This window comes from Artemia franciscana, chromosome 6 (genome assembly GCF_032884065.1).
Source record: "Artemia franciscana chromosome 6, ASM3288406v1, whole genome shotgun sequence".
NCBI lineage: Eukaryota > Metazoa > Arthropoda > Branchiopoda > Anostraca > Artemiidae > Artemia > Artemia franciscana.
The window spans coordinates 22,616,931-22,640,271 of record NC_088868.1 but is presented as its reverse complement, the minus strand read 5'-3'; the positions used below and the strand labels follow the sequence as shown (position 1 = coordinate 22,640,271).

The window sequence follows — 23,341 nt, the reverse complement described above, 5'->3', positions numbered from 1 at the left end:
CAACTTGCCGTAAAAAAAAAAAAACAATGGAAAACCTAATAGAGGCCACAATCTTGACAGGGCCTTATGAGGGTGAGGCTGTTCTTATTCCTCGCATTCCCATGATTCCAACGGATCTGCTTTTTCAATTTGAAAGATTGCAATTCCCAATTCGATTAGTATTTGCAATCACCATTAACAAAGCTCAAGGTCAATCATTAGAAAAATGTGGTATAGATCTTAATCCTGATTGTTTTTCCCATGGACAATTGTACGTTGCATGTTCGAGGGTCGGTAAACCTGACAATGTATTTATATGCAGCGACAATTGGACAGCGAAGAATGTTGTTTATTCGCAAGTTTTACGCAGTTAATTTGTATTGTATCTATCTATATAAAAACGAGTTATGTGGATGCATGTTTGTTTGTTTGTAAAAAGAGCGTTTGTATATGACGTCATTATTAGTACATACGGTTTTGCATATGCACAGACAATGGGAAAGCCAAGAATGTTGTTTATTCGCAATTTTTGCGTAGTTTGAAACACATATATAAATCTATCTATATTCACAGATGGGACACAGGGACACAACTACAATGGCGCATAACTAATATGGCGCGTAACGACTTACGCGCGCGGGGGGGCTTGGGGGGGCGCGAAGCGCCCCACCAACTAGGTTTTGGGGTGGCGCGAAGCGCCACCCCAACAGCTAGTATATATATATATATATATATATATATATATATATATATATATATATATATATATATAAAATAGCGACGAAGACCACACTGCCTTTCCATAACAAACAAATACAACGTAGAGACAATAGGGAAAAATTTTTCAAGACAATGGAAATTATTTATGTAGATATTTCGGTCCTACGTCCAAGGGCCGTCTTCAGTACAATACAAGAATAAGAGAGAAACTATATATATATATATATATATATATATATATATATATATATATATATATATATATATATATATATATATATATATATATATATATATATATATATATATATATATATAAAAGAACTTACATCAAATTGTGAGAATTAAAACTGATTAGTTAAAAACACTTATTAAAACATTTTTTTTTAAATATAGCCCTAGCATCCTTACTTCAGCGAAGTTCAACCAGGACTGGCGAAAAGAATGAAACGAAGAAGTATAAACTCATTCAAACTAAAGAGAACAAAATGATTAGATGCAATTTCTTAAAGCTAATCTTGCTTGTTTAGCAGCCTGTCTCAAAGGCCTTTTCGTAGTTGGTTCAGTACTATTATAAATTGGTTTAGTAAAATATTTTGTTAGATCATTTTTAATTAAATTTGCGTATAAAGAATTTAGTGGGTATTCCCCCAAGTCCCTGTTCAAAGAAATATTTTCATTTATTTTGAGATTAATTTCAATTCATTCTCGAACCACCTGTTTTATTCCCAAATCATTACTAATGAGTGAAGAGTTTTCAAAAAGTATCATGTGGGACGGATTTTTAAATATATGCCAACCTAGAGCAGAATCAAAGGAGTTGTTGGAATTATTTGAAATTAAGGCCTTGTCTATGTCTTTTTTATGCTGTTGTAACCTTTTGTCTAGATTCTGATGGGTCCTGCCGACATAGTATTTTCCGCAATCACAGGGTATTTGATAGACCCCTCTTTGGCGAGTAACTGGGGTCTTATCTTTACCCGAATTTAAGAAATTGATGATTTTAAAATTATTAGTAAAAACTACGTACAGATTATTTTTTGTGCAAATATTTTTTAATTTTGTTGTAATCTTTGGGATATACGGAAGATAGACAATATTTGAGGGCTTATCAGTAGCCTCACGTTGTGAAGTATCTTCTTCGATTTTACAAGAATGTCTTTTTATTCTACGGCTAATTATTTTATTTACAAAAGGAATGGGGTATCCATTACCAAAAAGAATATCTCTGATAAAATTTATTTCTGCATTTATATATGAATGGGAGCAAATAGTTAGGGCACGATCAATGAGGGAAGTTACAACTGCTCTTTTAACTTGTGGGGGGTGATTTGAATTAAAGTGAAGATATCTATTGTATCAGATTTTATCAGAGATATTCTTTTTGGTAATGGATACCTTTTTGGTAATTTGGTGTTATGCTAATTTATAGTCACTTATCAAGTATCCAACCCAATTTTTTTTTTTTTTTTAATCCTTCGTGTTCCCTGTATCTACCTTCTTTAAGAAGTCTCTTTTTGCAACCATATCCTTTAATTTTTTTTTATTTAAAAATTTTTCTTAAAGTAATTTTGTTTCCTAAGACACTTCTTTAGCAGCAAGTCAGACCAAAATTCTGACGCTAGCAATTATTCAAAATTAAAATTTAATTGGTTGTAATTAGTCTGGGCGTAATTGCTGTGGTTGTTTGCTTGATTACTTTTTCTTTTGTTGATAAATCTAAAGTGAAGTTGTAAATCCCCAAGGGGAGGGGGCATGTCTTGTGGGCTCTTAATAAAATTCAGAAATATCTATAAAGATTACCATCAAGCTGTGTGGTTGTCAGATTTTATACAGTTTGTTTAGAATTAAAAAATATTTAATTTCAATAATTCTTAACTCATTTGTGACCCTCATTATAGTGCAATTATAATTAAGGTCTTGTCCAGATTTAAAATCAATGCTCAACTTGAACTTGTCTAAAGGAATTACTGTTCTTGAGAAAATTGGCCATGAGTCGAATAAAAGTTGAATATGATCATATTGTCATCCCATTTGGTAATCTTAGTTTCTGTATTATCCTTCTCTCTTTCCCGAGGATAATTGGACAGCCGCAACTTCACAAAAATGTTATCTATCATCTTCAAGTGTTCATCATTTTGCTCTCAAACGTCACTCAGATCAATTATGGAATTATGGGAGACCCTGGCTAGATTCTTTAGTTCAAGAACTTCATCAATGTTGAAACTCTGGGTATTAGAATACAAAAAAATAGAAAGTTAAGTTTAGCATTGTATTTTTTTTTTTTTTTTGTATTTGGAAAAATCATTTTAAATGGAACCTTTGCTTTGATCTTGATGAGGGAAATGGGTAAAGGGGTAGATGTAATTAGTGGAGGACTATTTGTCGTACAACTTGTTGAATAGTATGAAGGTTTGGGTGAGACAGAGGGGAATGCAGAGGGACTCGAGGAAGGATATGCTATCGTGATACGGGAGGAAGTTGTGTCAAAGACATTTGAGTGGCAGGAAAAGGAATAGAACCCCCATCAACATTCCTGGCACCTCCACGGTGCCCGTAAGAGAGTTCGAATTTCTGGAATAAATGGTCTGATTGTATGGAATAGCTGGGTGGACTTACAGGTTGGAAGGGGGGATAAAATGGGCATTGAATGACTTCATTGATTAATATGTGCTGGTTTCTTTGATATTAAAGTTTTTTTATTCAATTATATTATGGCATTGTTTACTTGATTAGGATTTCCTGTTGAATTATAAACTAAAGTTTTATTATTTTTGCCAAGGAACTTACTTGAAAAAATTTCACTTAAATAAGAGGTACCGCTGTTGGAAAATGGCTAGGGATGGCAATGCTCACAATGATCCTCTGTATCATTGCTAACTGATAGCAACAAACACTGCCTTTCCATCGTAAACAACATTTTTTTTTTTTTTTTTTTTTACAAGACGGACATTTCATTTTTTTTTGTTTTTTACAAGACAGTGGTACAAAAACTTTAAATGAATGTTTCGACCCTATAACCACAGACTTTCCTCAATAAAACAAATAAAAAAAGAAAATATAAAAGAAACTCGCATAAAATATTTAAAACTAAAATCTCTTCAAAACAATCCTAGCATCTTTACTTCAGGGAAGTTCAACCAGGACTGGTTGAAATTCAGTTCAACTGAAGTATTCGTCATAACGCTTTCATTACTTCAGGGAAATGAACTTTTCTGAAGTAGCAGCATACATTTAAAGTAGCAGCATAATTTATTGTACCTCAACAGTTTCCCCACATTAAGTGTAATCTCTCTCATCATGTTTTTACCTTATGTCTGAAATAGTGGAGCAGTCCAACCACCTTACAGGCTTCTTATTCTGCTCTCTGCCTGATATCTTGAAATGTCATGAAAGTTCTTACTTTCAAAAGTAAAATAACACATAAACATATTCAGTACCAGGTGTGTAGTCAGAGATGAAGACCCCCCCCCCTAAAAATTTACATCTTAAAATTTGTTTCTGTACCTCCTATATTTTTCTTAAAATGTGTCCTTTTTATTCGTCCCCTTTACCACTTACATACATTTCCTCATACACTGCCTGTTTTCAAATGTATATCTTCCCTTTGCAATAGATAGAATCGTGGCCATTCCTCCAGTTTAATTAAATACTAATTCTTACTTGGTATCCTTTTGGATGAAATCGCACAGATGAAAGTTTATCTGTTTTCCTTTTTCTAGGTAAATCCTGAACAAAATGAATAGATCTGTTGTTGTAACGGGAATCGGCCTAGTCACCCCTCTTGGCACTTCGAAGCTTGAAACTTGGAATAATTTGATTAACAGTGTTTGTGGCATATCGAAATTAGAGGGTGAGCAGTTTGAAAAGTTGCCTTGCAAAGTAGCTGGTCTTGTACCTAAAACATTATCTTCTGAACATATATTCAAGCCACATGAGTTAAGACATGTCAACAAAGGAACTGTCTATGCTTTGCATGCAGCACATGAAGCTGTCAAAGATTCTAAACTTGAATTAGAAAATAGCGACATTAAATCGAGGGTAGGTGTCACTGTTGGCATGGGGATGACTGAAATGGATTACATTTATGAGACTGGAAAAATTCTTGAAACTAAAGGGCCGAGTAGAGTTAGTCCGTTTTTTATACCCAGAATCCTTACCAATATGGCAGCTGGACTTATAAGTATAAAATATGGTGCAAATGGACCAAACCATTCAGTATCAACCGCGTGCGCAACGGGGTTACATTCTGTTGGGGATGCATTTAGGATTATAAAATATGGGGATGCAGATGCAATGATTTGTGGCAGTGCTGAAGCCTGTATTTATCCACTTTCCTTAGCCGGGTTTTCTAAAGCTCGGGCATTGGCAACTAAATTCAATGACTGTCCCTGGAAGGCTTCTAGACCCTTTGATTCAAAAAGAGATGGATTTGTGATGGGAGAAGGTGCAGGAATTATAGTCCTAGAAGAAGCAGAACATGCAAGAAAAAGAGGTGCCAGGATTTATTCTGAAATCTTAGGTAAGTCGTTGTTACACTTTGTTTATTCTGTTGCGTTTTCATGTCCCTCCTCCCTTACGTGTAGGCTTTATTTTATAAGTTAGCTTTTGGTTCGTTAGTAAAAAAAAATAGCTTGCCTATAGGCATAGGGTACACTTGGTGCAATTTATTAAATCATTATAACCAAGGCTCCAAACTTATACAAATATTTTATGAGAATAGATGCAGGCTATTTAAAAGAATGGTGAACACCTTACACCTTTCTGAATTCAGAGCTATAAAAATATTTTCGAATATATGATTGAAAGGTTCTTGGGTTTTTGATCAATGAGGCTCTTGGTCTTTTGCCGCTTCAAACACCCCTTCTCTAGTTCTGCTCTGCTTTTTATTTTTACCAGTAACGACATTAAAGGGTTTTATTATCTAGTTGATTACAAATGTGAGACTAATGTTATAAAATGAAAGTAAAAATTCCGAACAGTTTTCACTAATAATGGATTGTTGCACCCTTGTTGAAAATCTGAGTCTTGCAAGGATTAAAATCTTAGTTATTGAATGATCAGTGGTGGTCCCACTTCCTTCCCCTGTTACACCACCTGTCCGAATCCTAACTTATATTTTATAGACGTATTGTATCTCTTTCGACTCATGATTGCAAGGGGATTTGTGCCCTTTCCTCTTACACCACCTCTCCCAATCCTAACTTTTATTTTATAGACGTATTGTATCTTTTTCGGCTCATGACCGCTCCGGGATTTCTAGGGAATGGTCCTAACTGATGAAATATTTATCATTAAGCATAGTTAGGATTACAGTCGGTATTTGATTCATGGCATTTAAGAAGTTTGAGGTTAGTGACAGAGCCAATGTATATTCTACAATATAGGTCTAGAAATCCGAAATCACGGCGTGACTACTCTTTATCATAACTACATCATGATTATAAAATGTTGCTAATGGAAAACAAACAGAGATTTAGTAAATAAAAAGAAACAAAATCATTTTATGGAAAGTACAGAATGAATTTTAAACTATAAACGAGCAGAAATTAGCTCTTGTTATATACCAAAGCTGGAACAACTAGAAATTCTGTTGAAATGAAAACTTGAACGAACAGAAATTATAGTGAACAATGAAACCAGACTTAAAGTGAACAAAAGTTTTACATATAAGGTAGGGGCTGCCCCCGTTCATGCCTCCCCCACAAAAATGTCTAAGTGATATTTACGCTTGAATGAAAGCATACAATAATTATTCTTTTTCATTGTATCATTAGCAAATTAAATATTGCTCAAGCTTTCAGAAATCTTTTTTCTTATATTATCCTGTTAAGTTTTAGTTAAAGAGCAATTGGCTTCTGGAGAATTTGAGGGATGGTAAGTTACCGTAACTTTTAACAACTTCTTTCAGTCGTTCATAGAATACCTCTTTTTTTAATGCTTGTCGAATATAATAAAGGTTATGCCTCTTGAGGATATATATTTATTTTTTAACCTAAGCTGCCATCAGTTGTTCTTCTTTTTATTAATTTATTTTGCTCTTCGTGAAATTTATATTACCAAGAGATAAATTTCACCAAGGTGTATTAATAATTCACGAAAATAACGTATATTAACATAATGGAGGTTATGTTCATAGCATTCATTTATGAATATAATATCTTTAGTCTATGCCCTTAAATGGTTAAATATTTTCAATAAAATCGTACACTGAAATCCAAATTTGGTCAACCAAAAATATCGTAAAAACATGCTTCTAGGAACGGCGTGATGGGTGTAGCCCCACTAGCCCCAGAGAGAAGGATAGAAAATTATTAAAGTGTGTTACAAATTTGTACAATTCCAAATAGCTCACTGCAAGGCACGAAGAAGGGCCCATTGCAGCCTTCCCCTTCCTTTCGCAAATTTAGGCACATTGCACCTCATTGTGTTGCGAGAGCAACTCTTTGGCTTTGTCGTTTTTTTTTTGTCTTTTTTTTTCTAGCACCCCGATTTCAGCCTATTTCTAGAAAGTGGTAAGGGTCTAACCTCTGCGGTTTTTACGGAAAGTTCGGACCTTAGACCGGATGGATGAATATGGCTTTGCATTTTAGAAAGCTTCGTAGAGCTCTTGCCTGGGGCCAAAGGGGATGGTTTTTGCTTGTCCTTGAGCCAGAGCCTATAGTGTGTGAAGTGACTTGGAGTTATATAGCCTATGTGAGAGAGAAGTATCTGAAGTTATGCAGTCAAGCTTTCGTTTCATCAAACCATGTTTCTGCTTTCAAGTGGAAAGCTCCGTTCTAGCAGGCAAGCCGGCAGGCACCCGCGATGGACTAAAATCTATAAATGTTAAATATATGCGGCAGTTACCCGGCCCCACAGCCAAAATATCTTCTTTGAGTGATACATAGAAAAAAAACTACAAAAATAAAAAAGTGGGGACCGAAAGCGCTGCCAACTATTGCTTCTACCCATTTCTGTTCGTGATTTCAGCTGAGTTTATCACTCGGTTTTTCACACTTGGGATTGCGGTAGAGAATTGGTATCAGATGTACCTCTTAAACTTTAAAAAGTTCTCTCATTGCTAAAGAAATTAGAGTTCATCCTTTACTTCTTTTTAAGTGACGACGTTAGAAACTTGGCATACGGCAAAAAAGTCAACTTTTGAACTTTTGAAGTCGATAGCTCTTGACAATAGGTCTTGATCAAAGTATATGTCATTCATTTTTTGGTAGAAAAATTCCTTCATGAGATGTACCAGTTTGAAAGTTTAAATGGGTGTACAACTTCAATAGTAAGGTACACACTAAAACCAAAAATAGGCCGATACAGAAATGGTATCAAATATGCCTCTTATACTTTAAAAGTTCTCCCATTGCTGAAGAAATTAGAGTTTACCCTTTCTAAGTGATGAGGTTAGTAACTTGGCCTACAGCAAAAAATGTCAACTTTTGAACTAAGACAGATCGATTTTTTTTCGACTGCAGTCGATAGCTCTTGATGGTCTCATCGAAGTATATGTCATCCATTTTTCTGTAGAAAATTCCTTCATGAGATATACCAGATAGTAAGACACATAGGTACAGAAAGAGACGGAAACGCACGTACAAATTAACAGAGACATGTAAACAGATGGTCAGACACATGGGCCCAGACAGAGAGAGACAGAAACATAGACACAAACACACAGACACAGACAAGTAAACAGCCAATCAGACACACAGTTACAGAGAGAGAGAGAGAGAGAGAGAGCTATACGCAAAAACACAGAGAAAGACAAAGAGACAGGCAAACATACAGTCAGACACACGGATAAAGAGATAAAATCAGACAAGGAGACATAGAAATAAATGATCAAACACACAGGCACATCGAGAGAAGACACATACAGAGAGACAAGCAAACAGACGGTTAGACACACTAGCATCGAGAGAGAGAAACAGAAACACACACACAAACACGCAGAAACAGACATTGAGACTGGCAAATATACTGTCCGACACATAGGCACAGAGAGAGAGAGAGAAAGAGACAGGCAAACGGATGGTCAGACACACAGGCACAAAGATTGAGAGAGAGACATAAACACACAAACACACAGAGAGAGGCAAACAGCTGGTCATACACACAGGGACACAAAGAGAGAAATGCACCCACAAACAAACCCAGATAGATACAGAGATATTTGAACAGGTGGTCAGACACATGGGCAGAGACAGAGAGAAACAGAAACACGCATAAATACACAGAGACAGACAATAAGAAAAGTAAACAGAAGGTCAGACACACATTCACAGAGAGAGAGAGAAACACGCAAACAGAGACCTGCAAACATGCCGTCACACTCAGACACAGGCACACAGAGAGAAAGAGATAGAAAGACACACAAGCCGACAGAGACAGACAAACAGACTTCAAGACGCACATAGCCTGAAAGGGAGAGAGAGAGAGAGAGAAAGAGAAACACACATACAAACAAACAGAGATATTTAAACAGACGGTCAGACACATGGGCACAGACAGAGAGAGACAGAAACACACACACATGAAAATACACAGACAGGCAATGAGACAAGTAAACAGACGGGTAAACACACAGTCACAGAGAAGGGGAGAGAGAGAGAGAGAGAGAGAAATAGAAACACGTACACAGAGACCTGCTAACAGACGGTCACACTCACACACAGGCACATAGACAGAAACAGATAGAAACACACACAAGCAGGCAGAGACAGGTGAACAAATGGTTAGATGCACAAGTACACTGAAAGAGAGACAGAAACACAAGCACACAGACAGGAAAACAGACGTTAAGATGCAGATAGCCAGAGAGAGAGAAAGAGAAGGAGGGAGAGACAAAGAGACAGGCACAGAGACACTGAGAGAGAGACGGAAACACACAAACACAGAGACAGGCAAACAGATGGTCAGATACATAGGGAAAGAGAGAGAGAGAGAGAGAGAGAGGGAGAGAGAGAGAGAGAGAGAGAGAGAGAGAGAGAGAGATTGAGACGCCCATACAAACAAACAAAGATAGATACACATATTTAAACAGACGGTCAGACACATGGGCACAGACAGAGAGAGACAGAAACACACTCACAAATGCACAGAGACAGACAATGAGAAAAGTAAACAGACGGTCAGACACACAGGCACAGAGAAAGTGACAAAATACCTACAAACACGCAGAATCAGACAAACAAAGACAGATAAAGAAACAAGCAAACACCTGCTCAGACACACAGGCACATGAGAGGGAAGCGAAGAGCCGCTCAGACACACACACACAGAGAGAGAGAGAGAGAGAGAGAGAGAGAGAGAGAGAGAGAGAGAGAGAGAGAGAGAGAGAGAGAGAGAGAGAGAGAGAGAGAGAGAGAGAGAGAGAGAGAGAGAGAGAGAGAGAGAAAAGCGAATAGCCGCTCAGAAACGCAGATACAGAGAGATATAGACAAAAACATATACAAACAGAGAGCTAGACATCTAATTTCCCACTGTCATGGCAACGCAAGCCTACATTTTGAATAGTGTTGCCACTAGTAGTTTTTTCGAAGTTCAATTATGACTATCAGCTTTCACCGCGACGATAACTTTCTCATGTGACACATTCTCTTGAAATATTTCATCTTCACTTTTTTAAATATGATATAAGTGTATATCATTTCAATGTACAAATAGTAGTGTTTGAAAACTAAACTAGGTACAGTCAATGACCAGCCTTAGAGTACCACGGTAGCAGCCGCATAAAAGTATACAAAATTTCATGTTCACATGGCCAAAAATTTTTTTGAGAAATTGAAAAAATTCCAAGTCCAAAAAAATTATATTTCCCAAAAAATTCAGAGTCTAAATCCAAAAGAAAACTTCTAAGTCCCGGAAAAAAATTTCAATTAAAAAAAGGGGGTAAAATGCTGGGTTTATGTGTCCAATTTACTTTACCCAAGCGTGTCTCATAAGAAAAAAGGGGTAGCAGATTTGTTTCTTTTTAATTCACAAAAAACCTCTCCGTATTATAAAAACGCGTCTAATTTACTTTTACCGAAGCGCGTTTCATAAGAAAAAAGAGGTAGCAGATTTGTCGCTTTTTGATTCACTAAAATTATGTCCGTATTATAAAAATGCGTCCAATTTACTTTACCCAAGCGGGTTTCTTAAGAAAAAAGGGGTAGCAGATCTGTCGCTTTTTGATTCACTAAAATTATGTCCGTATTATAAAAATGCGTCCAATTTACTTTACTTGAGCGCGTTTCATAAGAAAAAAAGGGGGAGCAGATTTGTTGCATTTTGATTCACTAAAATTCTGTCCGTATTATAAAAATTCGCCCAATTTACTTTACCAAAGCTTGTTTCACAAGAAAAAAGGGGGAGCAGATTTGTTGCATTTTGATTCACTAAAATTCTGTCCGTATTATAAAAATTCGTCCAATTTACTTTACCAAAGCTTGTTTCACAAGAAAAAAGGGGGAGCAGATTTGTTGCATTTTGATTCACTAAAATTCTGTCAGTACTATAAAAATTCGTCCAATTTACTTACCAAAGCTTGTTTCACAAGAAAACGGGGGAGCAGATTTTTTGCATTTTGATTCACTAAAATTCTGTCCGTATTATGAAAACTCGTCCAATTTACTTTACCAAAGCTCGTTTCACAAGAAAAAAGGGGGAGCAGATTTGTTGCATTTTGATTCAATAAAATTCTGTCCGCATTATAAAAATTCGTCCAATTTACTTTACCAAAGCTTGTTTCACAAGAAAAAAGGGGAGCAGATTTGTTGCATTTTGATTCACTAAAATTATGTCTGTATTATGAAAATGCGTCCAATTTACTTTATCTAAGCGGGTTTCATAAGAAAAAAGGGGGAGCAGATTTGTTGCATTTCGATTCACTAAAATTCTGTCCGTATTATAAAAATTCGTCCAATTTACTTTACCAAAGCTTCTTTCACAAGAAATAAGGGGGAGCAGATTTATTGCGTTTTGATTCACTAAAATTCTGTCCGTATTATAAAAATTCGTCCAATTTACTTTACCTAAGCTTGTTTCACAAGAAAAAGGGGGAGCAGATTTGTTGCATTTTGATTCACTAAAATTCTGTCCGTTTCATAAAAATTCGTCCAATTTACTTTACCAAGGCTTGTTTCACAAGAAAAGAGGGGGAGCATGATTTGTTGCATTTTGATTCACTAAAATTCTGTCCGTATTATAAAAATTCGCCCAATTTACTTTACCAAAGCTTGTTTCACAAGAAAAAAGGGGGAGCAGATTTGTTGCATTTTGATTCACTAAAATTCTGTCCGTATTATAAAAATTCGTCCAATTTACTTTACCAAAGCTTGTTTCACAAGAAAAAAGGGGGAGCAGATTTGTTGCATTTTGATTCACTAAAATTCTGTCCGTACTATAAAAATTCGTCCAATTTACTTACCAAAGCTTGTTTCACAAGAAAACGGGGGAGCAGATTTTTTGCATTTTGATTCACTAAAATTCTGTCCGTATTATGAAAACTCGTCCAATTTATTTTACCAAAGTCTGTTTCACAAGAAAAAAGGGGGAGCAGATTTGTTGCATTTTGATTCACTAAAATTCTGTCCGCATTATAAAAATTCGTCCAATTTACTTTACCAAAGCTTGTTTCACAAGAAAAAAGGGGAGCAGATTTGTTGCATTTTGATTCACTAAAATTATGTCTGTATTATGAAAATGCGTCCAATTTACTTTATCTAAGCGGGTTTCATAAGAAAAAAGGGGGAGCAGATTTGTTGCATTTCGATTCACTAAAATTCTGTCCGTATTATAAAAATTCGTCCAATTTACTTTACCAAAGCTTCTTTCACAAGAAATAAGGGGGAGCAGATTTATTGCGTTTTGATTCACTAAAATTCTGTCCGTATTATAAAAATTCGTCCAATTTACTTTACCAAAGCTTGTTTCACAAGAAAAAGGGGGAGCAGATTTGTTGCATTTTGATTCACTAAAATTCTGTCCGTTTCATAAAAATTCGTCCAATTTACTTTACCAAGGCTTGTTTCACAAGAAAAGAGGGGGAGCATGATTTGTTGCATTTTGATTCACTAAAATTCTGTCCGTATTATAAAAATTCGTCCAATTTACTTTACCAAAGCTTGTTTCACAAGAAAAAGGGGGAGCAGATTTGTTGCATTTTGATTCACTAAAATTCTGTCCGTTTTATAAAAATTCGTCCAATTTACTTTACCAAGGCCTGTTTCACAAGAAAATAGGGGGAGCATGATTTCTTGCATTTTGATTCACTAAAATTCTGTCCGTATTATAAAAATTCGTCCAATATACTTTACCAAAGCTTGTTTCACAACAATAAAGGGGTAGCAGATTTGTTGCATTTTGAGTCACTAAAATTCTGTCCGTATTATAAAAATGCGTCCAATTTACTTCACCCAAGCGTGATAAGAAAAAAAAGGGGTAGCAGATTTGTTGCTTTTTGATTCATTAAAATTTTGTTCGTATTATAAAATGTGTCTGGTTTACTTTACCTTGTTAATCAAGTCAAGACAGGTATATGTAGCCTAAATGAGCTGCCGACTGGATTATGCTAATTATGAATCTTTTATTGCTCAGTGGGATCTAGATTTGACTAGTTTGCTCTAATTTTGTACCTGTTGGACTATATAAATTATATACCTCGTTCCTGTTAAATATATAGTAATTGGTTATGCTAATTTTGTTACCACAGGTCGTAGAGAGGCCATAGCCTACTACTGCATTAAATTTTAGATATATATATTATCTTCCTTAAACTTTCCCATAAGATGTGTGAAACTTTTTCAAACAGTTTTCCGTAACTAACTATAAGCAAGGAGCTACTCGGCTCAATAGTAACCAAAATTATGTATAAAAAACAGAATTTGAAACCAATAGATATAGATATATCAAAAGAACTGGCTTATCATGCTGATTCCAAAAGTCCTACCCATCAAAGACTATGAGCCTGAAAAAATTTGCCTCATTTTCGAAAAAAATGGAAAATATCTCTAAAATAAAAAAAAATCTTAATGACAATCACACCATCAGATTCAGCGTATCAGAGAGCTCCTCTGTAGAGATTTCAAGGTCTTTGTGGAACTTTGTATTTTTTACCAGAAGGAACATCACGGATGCGTGTTTGTTTGTTTTTTGTTGTTGTTTTTTTTTTTTCGTTTTTCCCCAGGGGTGATCGTATTGACCCAATAATCTTAGAATATCGGAAGATGGTTCGTTCGAACGAAATTAAGAGTTCCAGTGTCTTTCTTAAGTGACCAAAAAGACTGGAGGGCAGCTAGGCCCCGTCCCACGCCGCTTTTTCGCAAATTTTTTTTTCTCAGAGATACTCATTTTTTTTAAAGCATAGTTAAAAGGCCGAATAACTATGCCTTTGGAGATAATTTGACCCCCACAGCCCCTAGAGAAAGATCTTTAAGTCAAAAGTTTGCTCATTGTGTACGTATCGTATTTGTTATTAGAAAATATGCGTAAATTTTTCGAATTTCTGCTTTGGGATTTTCAAAGGGGAGAATTTCCTATTGGAGGTAAGTTTCTAGAGGGTGAATTTTTCAGGGGAAATTTAACGCTGGGGGAATTTGCCTGAATTCCTATACGAAATCCTTCTTATGTCGTGCTCTTTCTTTGCCGACTCAGTTCTTTCTTTTTTTTCGGGCTTAAATAAGGAGACATATCATAGTCAGAACGCCAGATTCTGTATCTCGCTTATTTCGATTAGTACCGATGCCGGAAGGTACAAAAATGTTAAGGGTGGATCCCATGTTAGTCGACCATGTTGAAAACGAATATCGTAGGGCACAGACTCGTCGTTGGGGTGTTTCTGAGATTTGGGCTAAAAACACCAAATTTGGCCTATAATGGAGTTTGACGATTCTAAATTTTTATTTTACAGACAAGATTGGTCAAATCCAGCGTACTCATACATCAATAGAATGAAAGAACTTGAGGCTACACGAACACGATCTTTGTTTGTAAAAAAAAGTAAAACAATGGTACATTTTTTCTGCAGTTTTTAAAAAAATCTGATTTTTGTCAACAAATTTCTAACAGAAAACCTAAAAACTCGAAATTTTTTCAAGATGAAGTATTTTTTTATATTAAAAAAAGAAAGCCCGTTTAATTCTGAACACATTGAGCTAAGAAAAAAAGTTTAAATTATTGTATCTTGGGGGGTCTGCAACTTTTTTAGCGAGTGTACCCGATAATAGGAATTTTGTTTAGTAATCTGCTACCTGGCGGGAAGTTGATTGATAAGCTAAGCAGAAGAAATTGATAAGCAGAAGATGAAAAAGAAAAGTGAGTTAGGTAGGCCAAGATAAAAAAAAAACAGTTACTTCAGGTTGAGTCAACATGTGACTCTGACGCAAATACTTATTTGCTGATGGATGATAATGAAGAATATGACACAAATTTGGAAGATCAAAAAAAAACTGAAAGAAATAGAATTTTCGAAGAACTTTTGGTGTTGTGAAGTTGGCTGGCAAAAGGAGTGTAAAATTTTTTTGCAGAATTAAGAGACTTAATTAAAGTAATTTACAAAATTAAATATTTTGAAAGAACTCCTTCCTGTTAACTTACTTCTCGAGACTCCAAAAGAAATTAGATACCTGGACAAGGCAATAATACTGGCTAGAGAATGCCCAACACAGCTTGTGGCCACAGAAGAAAGTCCCCCGTCGTTACTAAACTATCGAACAATTTGCAGTAAAGTCTCGAAGGAAAATGTTCCTAAAAGCAACGTTGCAAGGTTGCACTCCTAACTTTGCCTTCAGAGAGAAAAACTCAGAAGATGAAAGGTGTCCTTAGAACTGATCTCTTGAGCTCTGAAGTCACAGCCTTGAAGAGAATTATTACTGCTCTGTTGACCTACGGCGAAGAAAAGGAGAAAGCAGCTGCAAAGATCCTCACAAAAGAGATTCTTCCTTTCCCTCTATCCATTTTTGAACATCTTTAGCAACAATCAACCAAGACATCCTCTGGCTGGAAAATGAGGACCGGGAACAAAGCTCTGCTGTTGAACTAGCTAAGACAAAAAAGGAGGACTTTGAAATTCAAAGAAAAAACATCAGCTACTATGCACATCAATGACCTGATCTCCAAGATAAGGTCATATCGCCCTACCAGGTTTGAAACAGTCAAATCCTTCGCGGAAAGATCGCTTCTATCGTTGCTGAATGATCTTCCAGTGGGTATTCCTGAAGTCCATATTGTCGCAGATACGCACGACAGGCTGTTTGGGAAGCTTATGGACACCGGAGAGTCGATCTCCTTGAAATCAGCATGCAGACTCCGACGAGGGAAAGGGAAAAACCTCCAGATTTCCGCTCTTAGCACATTTGAAAAATCGGATGCCGTACTTGCAAGTTCAGCGTCTAAAAGTCGGCTCCTCGAAATTTTGTATAAAACCTGGGAGCATATGGGTGATGAGCTTCCGAACGCACTCAACCTTTTTATCTCAGGTGGGTTCAAGGAGAGATTGAAAGCGTCTCTGGTCAAGCGTGGTTCCAGTCCAACTTTACCAGAACACTGTGACTACGAGGAATGCTTGTCCTCCACCCACGAAGAGGCTGACCAATGCCTTATGACACATGCCAAGTACGCTAGCCGTTACGCTTGTAGCCTCATTGTGCATGCCAACGACACAGATATGACAGTAGCCTGTGTTCATTTTTTTGAAGAGCTTGAAGCTGAAGGGCTGAGCGAACTTTCCTTGAAGTTCCCGACTTACATTATCTCTGTACACGAGCTGGCGGTCCGCTTGTCCAAAGAGGAGCAGATTATGTTACCGTTCGTGCACTGTCTGTCAGGGTGTGACACAACGAACTTTTTCTTCGGCGTCGGGAAAGCTTCTTTCTCAAACACCGCGGCGTCTCCAACTTTTGCCTCAAAAATGGTGTCTGTGACGGAGCTGATCAAGGATGCAGAAGGGAAGCTTTCAGTCGACGCGTTTAGAGAAGTCTGCGACCTATCAAATCTCTGGTCATTGAAATGTACGGTAAACAGACAGGATTCAATTCACTGGCCAGCGTAAGGGCTTAAATTTGGTGCCAGAAACAAGATGTGAGAAGACTGCCACCTTCTGACGACACCTTCGAGCCATGCATACGAAAAGCCATATTCGCTACATGAATAATCCTGTCGTCAGTACAGGATCGGCCGAGCATTCCAAATCCACTCCTCCATGGATGGAAGATGGCTGAAGGGGGAGTAGATGCGGTCGTCTCAAGCTGTAAAGAAGCATCAAGCCTGGAAGCTTACTGCAGATGCAAAAGTGGAAGATGCATGAGAGACTGCAGCTGCTCAAAAATGAAAGGATGCTGCAGCTTATTCTCCTGCCGCGAAACGAGGAGAGCATGCAGGGAGTCTGACCTTGCCACATCTTAATTCTCGGAAGAAAAAAATGAGGAATATTTTTGAAAGTTTTATTTGATACCTTTTACTTTTAATTACAACAGGTCCCTAATCAGTTATTATTACCCAATTTTACGGGCATGCCGAGTAAGACAACTCCAGTGCGCCGACTAAATCCATCTATGGAGCAGAATTCTTTTATGTAGTAAATAGCTCAGTCGTATCAGTGGCAAATCAGGTCCCAAAAAGGTAATTGCAGACACCTTAGTACACTAGAAAACATATTCGTTCATTCTAAAAAAAAAAAATACTTTTTTTAGTCAACATTTTTTTAAACCTATTTTTTTTTAAGTAAAAGTTAATAATTTTAAACACTAGTGATCATTTCAGTGACACTAGAAAAAAAACGCAGACGTTTTAAAAATAAAAACAGTTTCTAATTTTTTAGCTCATTGAATGAACTTTCTTTTCGAATATGGAAAAAAAAGTTTGTTACCTTGTAGAAATTTCGAGTTTTTAGCCTTTCTTTGAGATATTTGTCGAATTTTACAGCACTTATTTTGAAACTGCAGTAAATAGAGAAAAAAATAGTGGTTTTTTTTTTTCAATTTAAAAATAATTTTCTTGTAGAATTACATCTCTTCCTTGGTCTCGTGTCCTTAGGACATTTGACTCCGATCGATTATATAGCTTCTAGATTATTTGATGTTAGAAGAAAATACCATATGGTTTATTAAGCTTGGTTTCTTTTTGGGCTAAGATTTATATGCGTTGACTGACTGCTTATGGACAATTCATCATTAAATTGCTAGATTAGCTGAGAAATATGTTTTTGTAAAGATATCAGCAGTTTGATTGTAAAATAGAAGTAGAAAATTGTAAAAAATTTAATGTAAATTATACATCCCAGTATGTACATGAAAAATACTGTTATAGTATTTACACTTGTTAATTACCAAAAATTTTATATTTTTATTGAAAATTATATAAAAATTTTATATTAGAAATGTAAAATTGTAAAAAATTAATGTAAATTATACATCCCAGTATGTACATGAAAAATACTGTTATAGTATTTACACTTGTTAATTGCCCAGAATTTTATATCAATTTATTTGTTATAGGATATGGAATGTCTGGAGACGCTTATCATCCAACTGCTCCCAGTGAAAACGGCCGTGGCGCGAAGCTGGCAATGAGTGCTGCTCTACGTGACGCTAAAACCAGTCCAAAGGATGTGCAGTATGTAAATGCTCATGCTACGTCGACTCCCTTAGGAGACGCAGTTGAAAATGCTGCTGTCAAAACTGTTTTTGATGGTTGTCAAAATTTTAAAATTAGTTCCTTTAAAGGAGCTCTTGGACATTTGCAGGGAGCTGCCGGAAGTGTTGAGCTGGCATTAACTGTGTTAGCATGCTATAATGGTGTTTATCCTCCAACAATTAACATTGAAGGTCTTACTGAGGAATTTACCTTAGATTACGTGCCTAATGCTGCCAAAATATGGAAATCTGCTGATAGAAGAATAGCTCTTAAAAATTCTTTTGGTTTTGGAGGGACAAATGCATCACTAGTTGTTGCTTCTGTCTGAATATTGAATTAGGCTTTATTCGACTATAGTTACAGTCGACTAGAGAGAACTGGCTTTTAGTTTATTAATTAATTTTCACCTACGATTATCAATTGAGCGAAGACATGGGTGCCGAGTTTAAATAATCCATTACATACTTGCCAGAAAAAGAAAAATATTTCCTGAGTAAAAATGTAACTCGCATTCTATGAGTAAATCCAATCATATACGAGAAAGACTGTTTCATTGCAAAAAGACGACTCTTTGTTTAGCCTCCCTCTACTTGCAGGGGTCTTTGACTCTCGCTTTGCTCAGACTGGGCTCTAAAATAACCGACTCTTGACCATGTTAGTGTGCAGAATTATACTACCAGGAGGTTACATTTCTAGCTGATATACAAGTATTTTTAATGCCAACAATATAAATAGAAAATCACAATGCTATTAAGAGTTTAAAAATTAGCGTTACTATAAATAAGAGCGGAGCTACATCCCCCCCCCGTGTACCCTTAAGTCTTTCAAAAGATAAGCACTGTTTGTGCCTTACTAAAATCAGTCTGGGTTTCGAACAGAAGAATTTTTATTTGTCAAAACATAAAAAAAAAGAAGAAAATAATGATAGCGTAAAAGTTACAGGACAGAAAAAAGGTATTCCACGAATAAATATATTCGTGGCTTAGTTTAATATACTATTTGGAAAGATTTTTTTTTTCATAACTTTAGCTCTTAATTTAATTTTATTTAAACATAAACAATTGATGCCTGGAAAAATTTTTAAATGAACTTTGGTTAATTTTGAAGCAATCTGTTTAGTTTATTCAAGCAGTATTTTATACATTAGTACATTTGGAAGGAATATACTACCAAGATTTACTGAAAGTTTTAGAAAAATAATTCTGTACAGTAAATATAACAGAAAAATTGTTTAAGTTTTTTTTCAGTAAGGCGCAAATCAGGCACTAGAGTTTTTTTTTATTTGTGGTAATTTCTGGTCGTTTTGATTTTGAACTGATTATATATTTAATTTCTGTGTGTTTTAGGGTTAATTTGCTCGTTCATTTTAACTTTTGGTCGTTTTACCTTGGACGAGTTATATGCTTCATTTGTGCTTGTATTTGGTTTTACTTTAATTGATTCAATTTCGCTATGGGCTAATTTAGGACTACTTGTTAAAGTTTTTTCAACTTTTCTGATCAAGGGCTAAAATGTTGGCCCAAAATTTAAATTTTAGGCAGAACTTGAATATTCAAAAAAATGTCAAAGCTTTAGTTTTTTTTTATGGCATATGGTATGACTTATTTATTTAAGGTTAACAACAATTTACATACATGAATCAATATGATTCACCCAAAACCAAACGGTTGACGTGGGGGAATATGGTAAAAAAAATCACATTCAAATAATCTCATTCAAAAAATAAAAAAATAAAAATTCCGTGAGGGAAAGGAATTTCCATGGAGGGGGTGGGGGTTTGGATTTACTGGTATTATTTAGTCCAATTTAACCCAAGTCTTTTTGGTAGCATTTGGTAAAATAAAAATTCAGCAGCATTTTTGTTTGTTTAGAATGGCAAATAACAAAAATCCCAATAACTAAACAAAATAACAGTATTTACAGAATAATATCTTGTGACAGAGAAGTACCAGTACTACTACTACTACTAATAATAATAATAATAACTCACTGTATCCACTCAGTCATACATCTTTGGAAATCTTTTATTTGGGGTCTCCAATTGCCCACAAATGTCTCATAAAATTTGTAGACTATTTAAGTTACCCTAAAGCCATGCCTATCCACCTTAGTTCTTTTTAGGATGGATCATCATCAACTATAAACAAGTGAAATGACATCGTTTTATACAATTATGAAAAAAGGGCTATGCCAGCTTTGCCTCTCACTGAGACTACCTATCTTGGTATTTCTCCAGTTAGCCATGGCTCTGAATTTATTCATCACAGTCCACCAATATGTTTTTAATTCGGGGTATCATACCCAAAGAACTCTTATACCAGCCTCCATATGCTCCATCGGGCTGCCACCCCTCGCAGTTAACTCTGGCTTAATTATGTTTCTCGCTTAACTTTCTCACTTAATTATGACCCACGCAGTCATAATTGCGCAGTCATCGACATAACCAAACAGTCACAATCAAAGCCCCCTGTCCCTCTCCTATTAAAGGGGGACATTTTCCCCTCCTTAAGATGTCACTTGTAGAGGAAAATTGTAAGACATCATACTTTTTCGTGGCAGGGACTCAGATAAAGGACTTATAAATCTAAGTATTGACAGAGATGTATCCTGTGAACCAGAAGTACCACTACTACTACTGATAATAACTCACTGCAGTGCCAAGCTGCCAAAAAAGCCATGCGCGGTCCTCTTCCATCCCAATCTATTCAACATCTCCCATTTTACACCCTCCCAGTAAGTTCCTTTTTCCCTTAAATCTTTCCTTGTGATATCTTTACACCCAAACCGGGGATAACCTGCATTTTTTTTTATCCTAGATGGTTGGCCGAAAAGGACAATCTTTGTCACTTCATCTGCAGAACAGGCACTGGCCATCTCAACCTTTTTCACATAATAGCCATAGAAAGTGGGATTGAACCACATTTTTCGTACAGCCTACTGTCCGAGAAACGGTCAGTCAGTCTGGTACCCAAAAAAATCCGTAGGCAATTTCTCTCGAAAACATCTAGCAAATCTTCCTCCTTTTTGAAGCGCCCATGTTTCGGAACCTTAATTCACCATTGTCATCACCTTAGCTTCTAATATTCTAATCCTGGCTAGCAGACTTGTATTCTTATTCTTCCAAACATTTTCAACTGTGAAAAAAAAAACCTGGACCTTAGCTATTATGCTTTTAATAGTTTCACTGCACCAGCCGTTTTTACTAATAATACTACCTAGGTAAGGTCGCCCTGGTGACTTAATCATCGTAATATTAATTTTCAAGCCTATTCTCTCACCCTGAACTTGCAAAACCTCTAAAAAGTTCACTTGTTTTCCTAACGCCTTCATCTAGGATGCTTGAATTATCGGCATAATCTAAGTCCAGGATAGTTTTACTTCTTCACTTGTTTCCGTGTTCTCCCATTGCATTGGCTGTGTTCCTTAAGATAATGTCCATAAAAATGATCCACATAAACGGGAATAGTACGCAGCCATGCTTAACTCCTGATTTAATCCGAGACCAGCTACTAACCTCATTTCCTACCTTATCCTCAGTAATGTTACTTTCGTACATAGCACAAATCACTTTGGTGTATTTTTCTGGTTTACCATACAAGAATAAGACATAAGCTAAATCTCTTTTATCAGCTGAATCAAGCACATCCTCATGATCTATAAAACTGAGGACTAAAGGTGTGACTCAGACACTTCTCAATTATTAATACAAGAGTGAAAATTTTGTCGACACATCCTCTTCTCTTCCTGAAACCGCACTACTGTTCTGTCAAAACTTTATCTCTAAGTCTAAAAATTATCATCATATTAATTAATTTCCTATCTACACAAACCAGACTAATACCTATCTAATCTGATAATTCTGATATCCTCAGGTCTTCGATGCCTGGAACCATATGCAAAATGGCACGATATGTGGAAAAGGCGGGAGAGGCTCAGTCGAGCCCGAGTGAATGAAAATAAGTATTGTTTTATATTAAGTGTGGGTTCTGTGCAGTGTTGTATTATTAAATCATGTTGTGTATGGCCGTAGGGCTCTAATAAAGTTTCTTTCTTTCTTTCTAATTACCACAGTCTTATTGTCTTTTTCTCACAGGGGTTTCATTAGAGTTTTCCTGAAATCGCTAGGTACTTCCCCTTTTTCAAAAATTATATTCATGATCTTCAATAACTTATTGCTAACCTCAAAACTACCAGAATTAGGAAACTCATTTACCAAACTGTCAGCACCAGGAAGTTTATTATTTTAATCTTTTTAGTACTGTTACTAATTCTTCCTCACAAAATATATTCTCCTTCACATCCAAAGCGTCACTAACTTTTTTTTATTCTCATCTATAAAACTTCTGTATTTCTATTATGGTTTAGCAAATTCTCAAAATTTTCTGCCCATCTCCCTTTAGCTCTATGGTTATCACTAATTGAGGCCCCGCTACTATCTTCAACTCAGGCAAGTCCAGATTGAGCACTGCCTCTCAATTTATTGACATGCCAGTACAGTATTTAACTATTATGCCGTCTGGCTGCATCTTCCAGATCTTCGATAATTTTATCCATGACCTCCACTTCACACCTCCTTATTTTATATTTTAGTGTTTCACCACTTTTTTTATATTCCTCTTATTGTCATATGATCAATCACTCAGATAATTCTTGTACATCAGTGACTTTACATCCATATTTTATCCATTGTCAAATTTTAAACTCGCTAGTTATGGCTATTTTATGGCCAAAAATTGTAATGTTTATAACTAGATTGTTATACCTATAGAATTCCAACAGTCTGGAGCCATTACTGTTTTCTTTTTCTATAGCCAATTACTTCGGCTAGGGTACCATCTGTCCCTATTTCTACTGACCTGGACGTTAAAATATCCTAATCAAAACGCCGCATTTTCAACCTTGGGCCCTGTCTATTTGTTCCTGTAGCAGTAAGTAAAATTCATCTGAGTCACTACTATCTCCGTCAGTCAGTCCTACAGGGACATGTACTACTATGACTGATACCCTCTACATTTTAGTAAAACGAGCTACTAGCATT

General features: G+C 36.0%; 1 protein-coding gene across 1 annotated transcript; it reads left to right on the top strand.

Annotated features, from left to right (window-relative positions):
• Positions 1 to 4,399: 4,399 nt before the first annotated feature.
• On the top strand, positions 4,400 to 22,365 carry LOC136028193 (3-oxoacyl-[acyl-carrier-protein] synthase, mitochondrial-like). The gene is made up of 2 exons (XM_065705898.1): positions 4,400 to 5,221; positions 18,165 to 22,365. The coding sequence occupies exons 1-2, from the start codon at positions 4,438 to 4,440 to the stop codon at positions 18,629 to 18,631; spliced, it is 1,251 nt and encodes a 416-aa protein (XP_065561970.1). The 5' UTR covers positions 4,400 to 4,437; the 3' UTR covers positions 18,632 to 22,365.
• Positions 22,366 to 23,341: the final 976 nt, after the last annotated feature.

Excerpts from the sequence above, each read along its gene's own strand:
- LOC136028193 (XM_065705898.1), top strand. The coding sequence starts at position 4,438 with ATGAATAGATCTGTTGTTGTAACGGGAATCGGCCTAGTCACCCCTCTT. Across the intron at positions 5,222-18,164 it reads GATTTATTCTGAAATCTTAG|GATATGGAATGTCTGGAGAC; the intron begins GTAAGTCGTTGT and ends TATTTGTTATAG.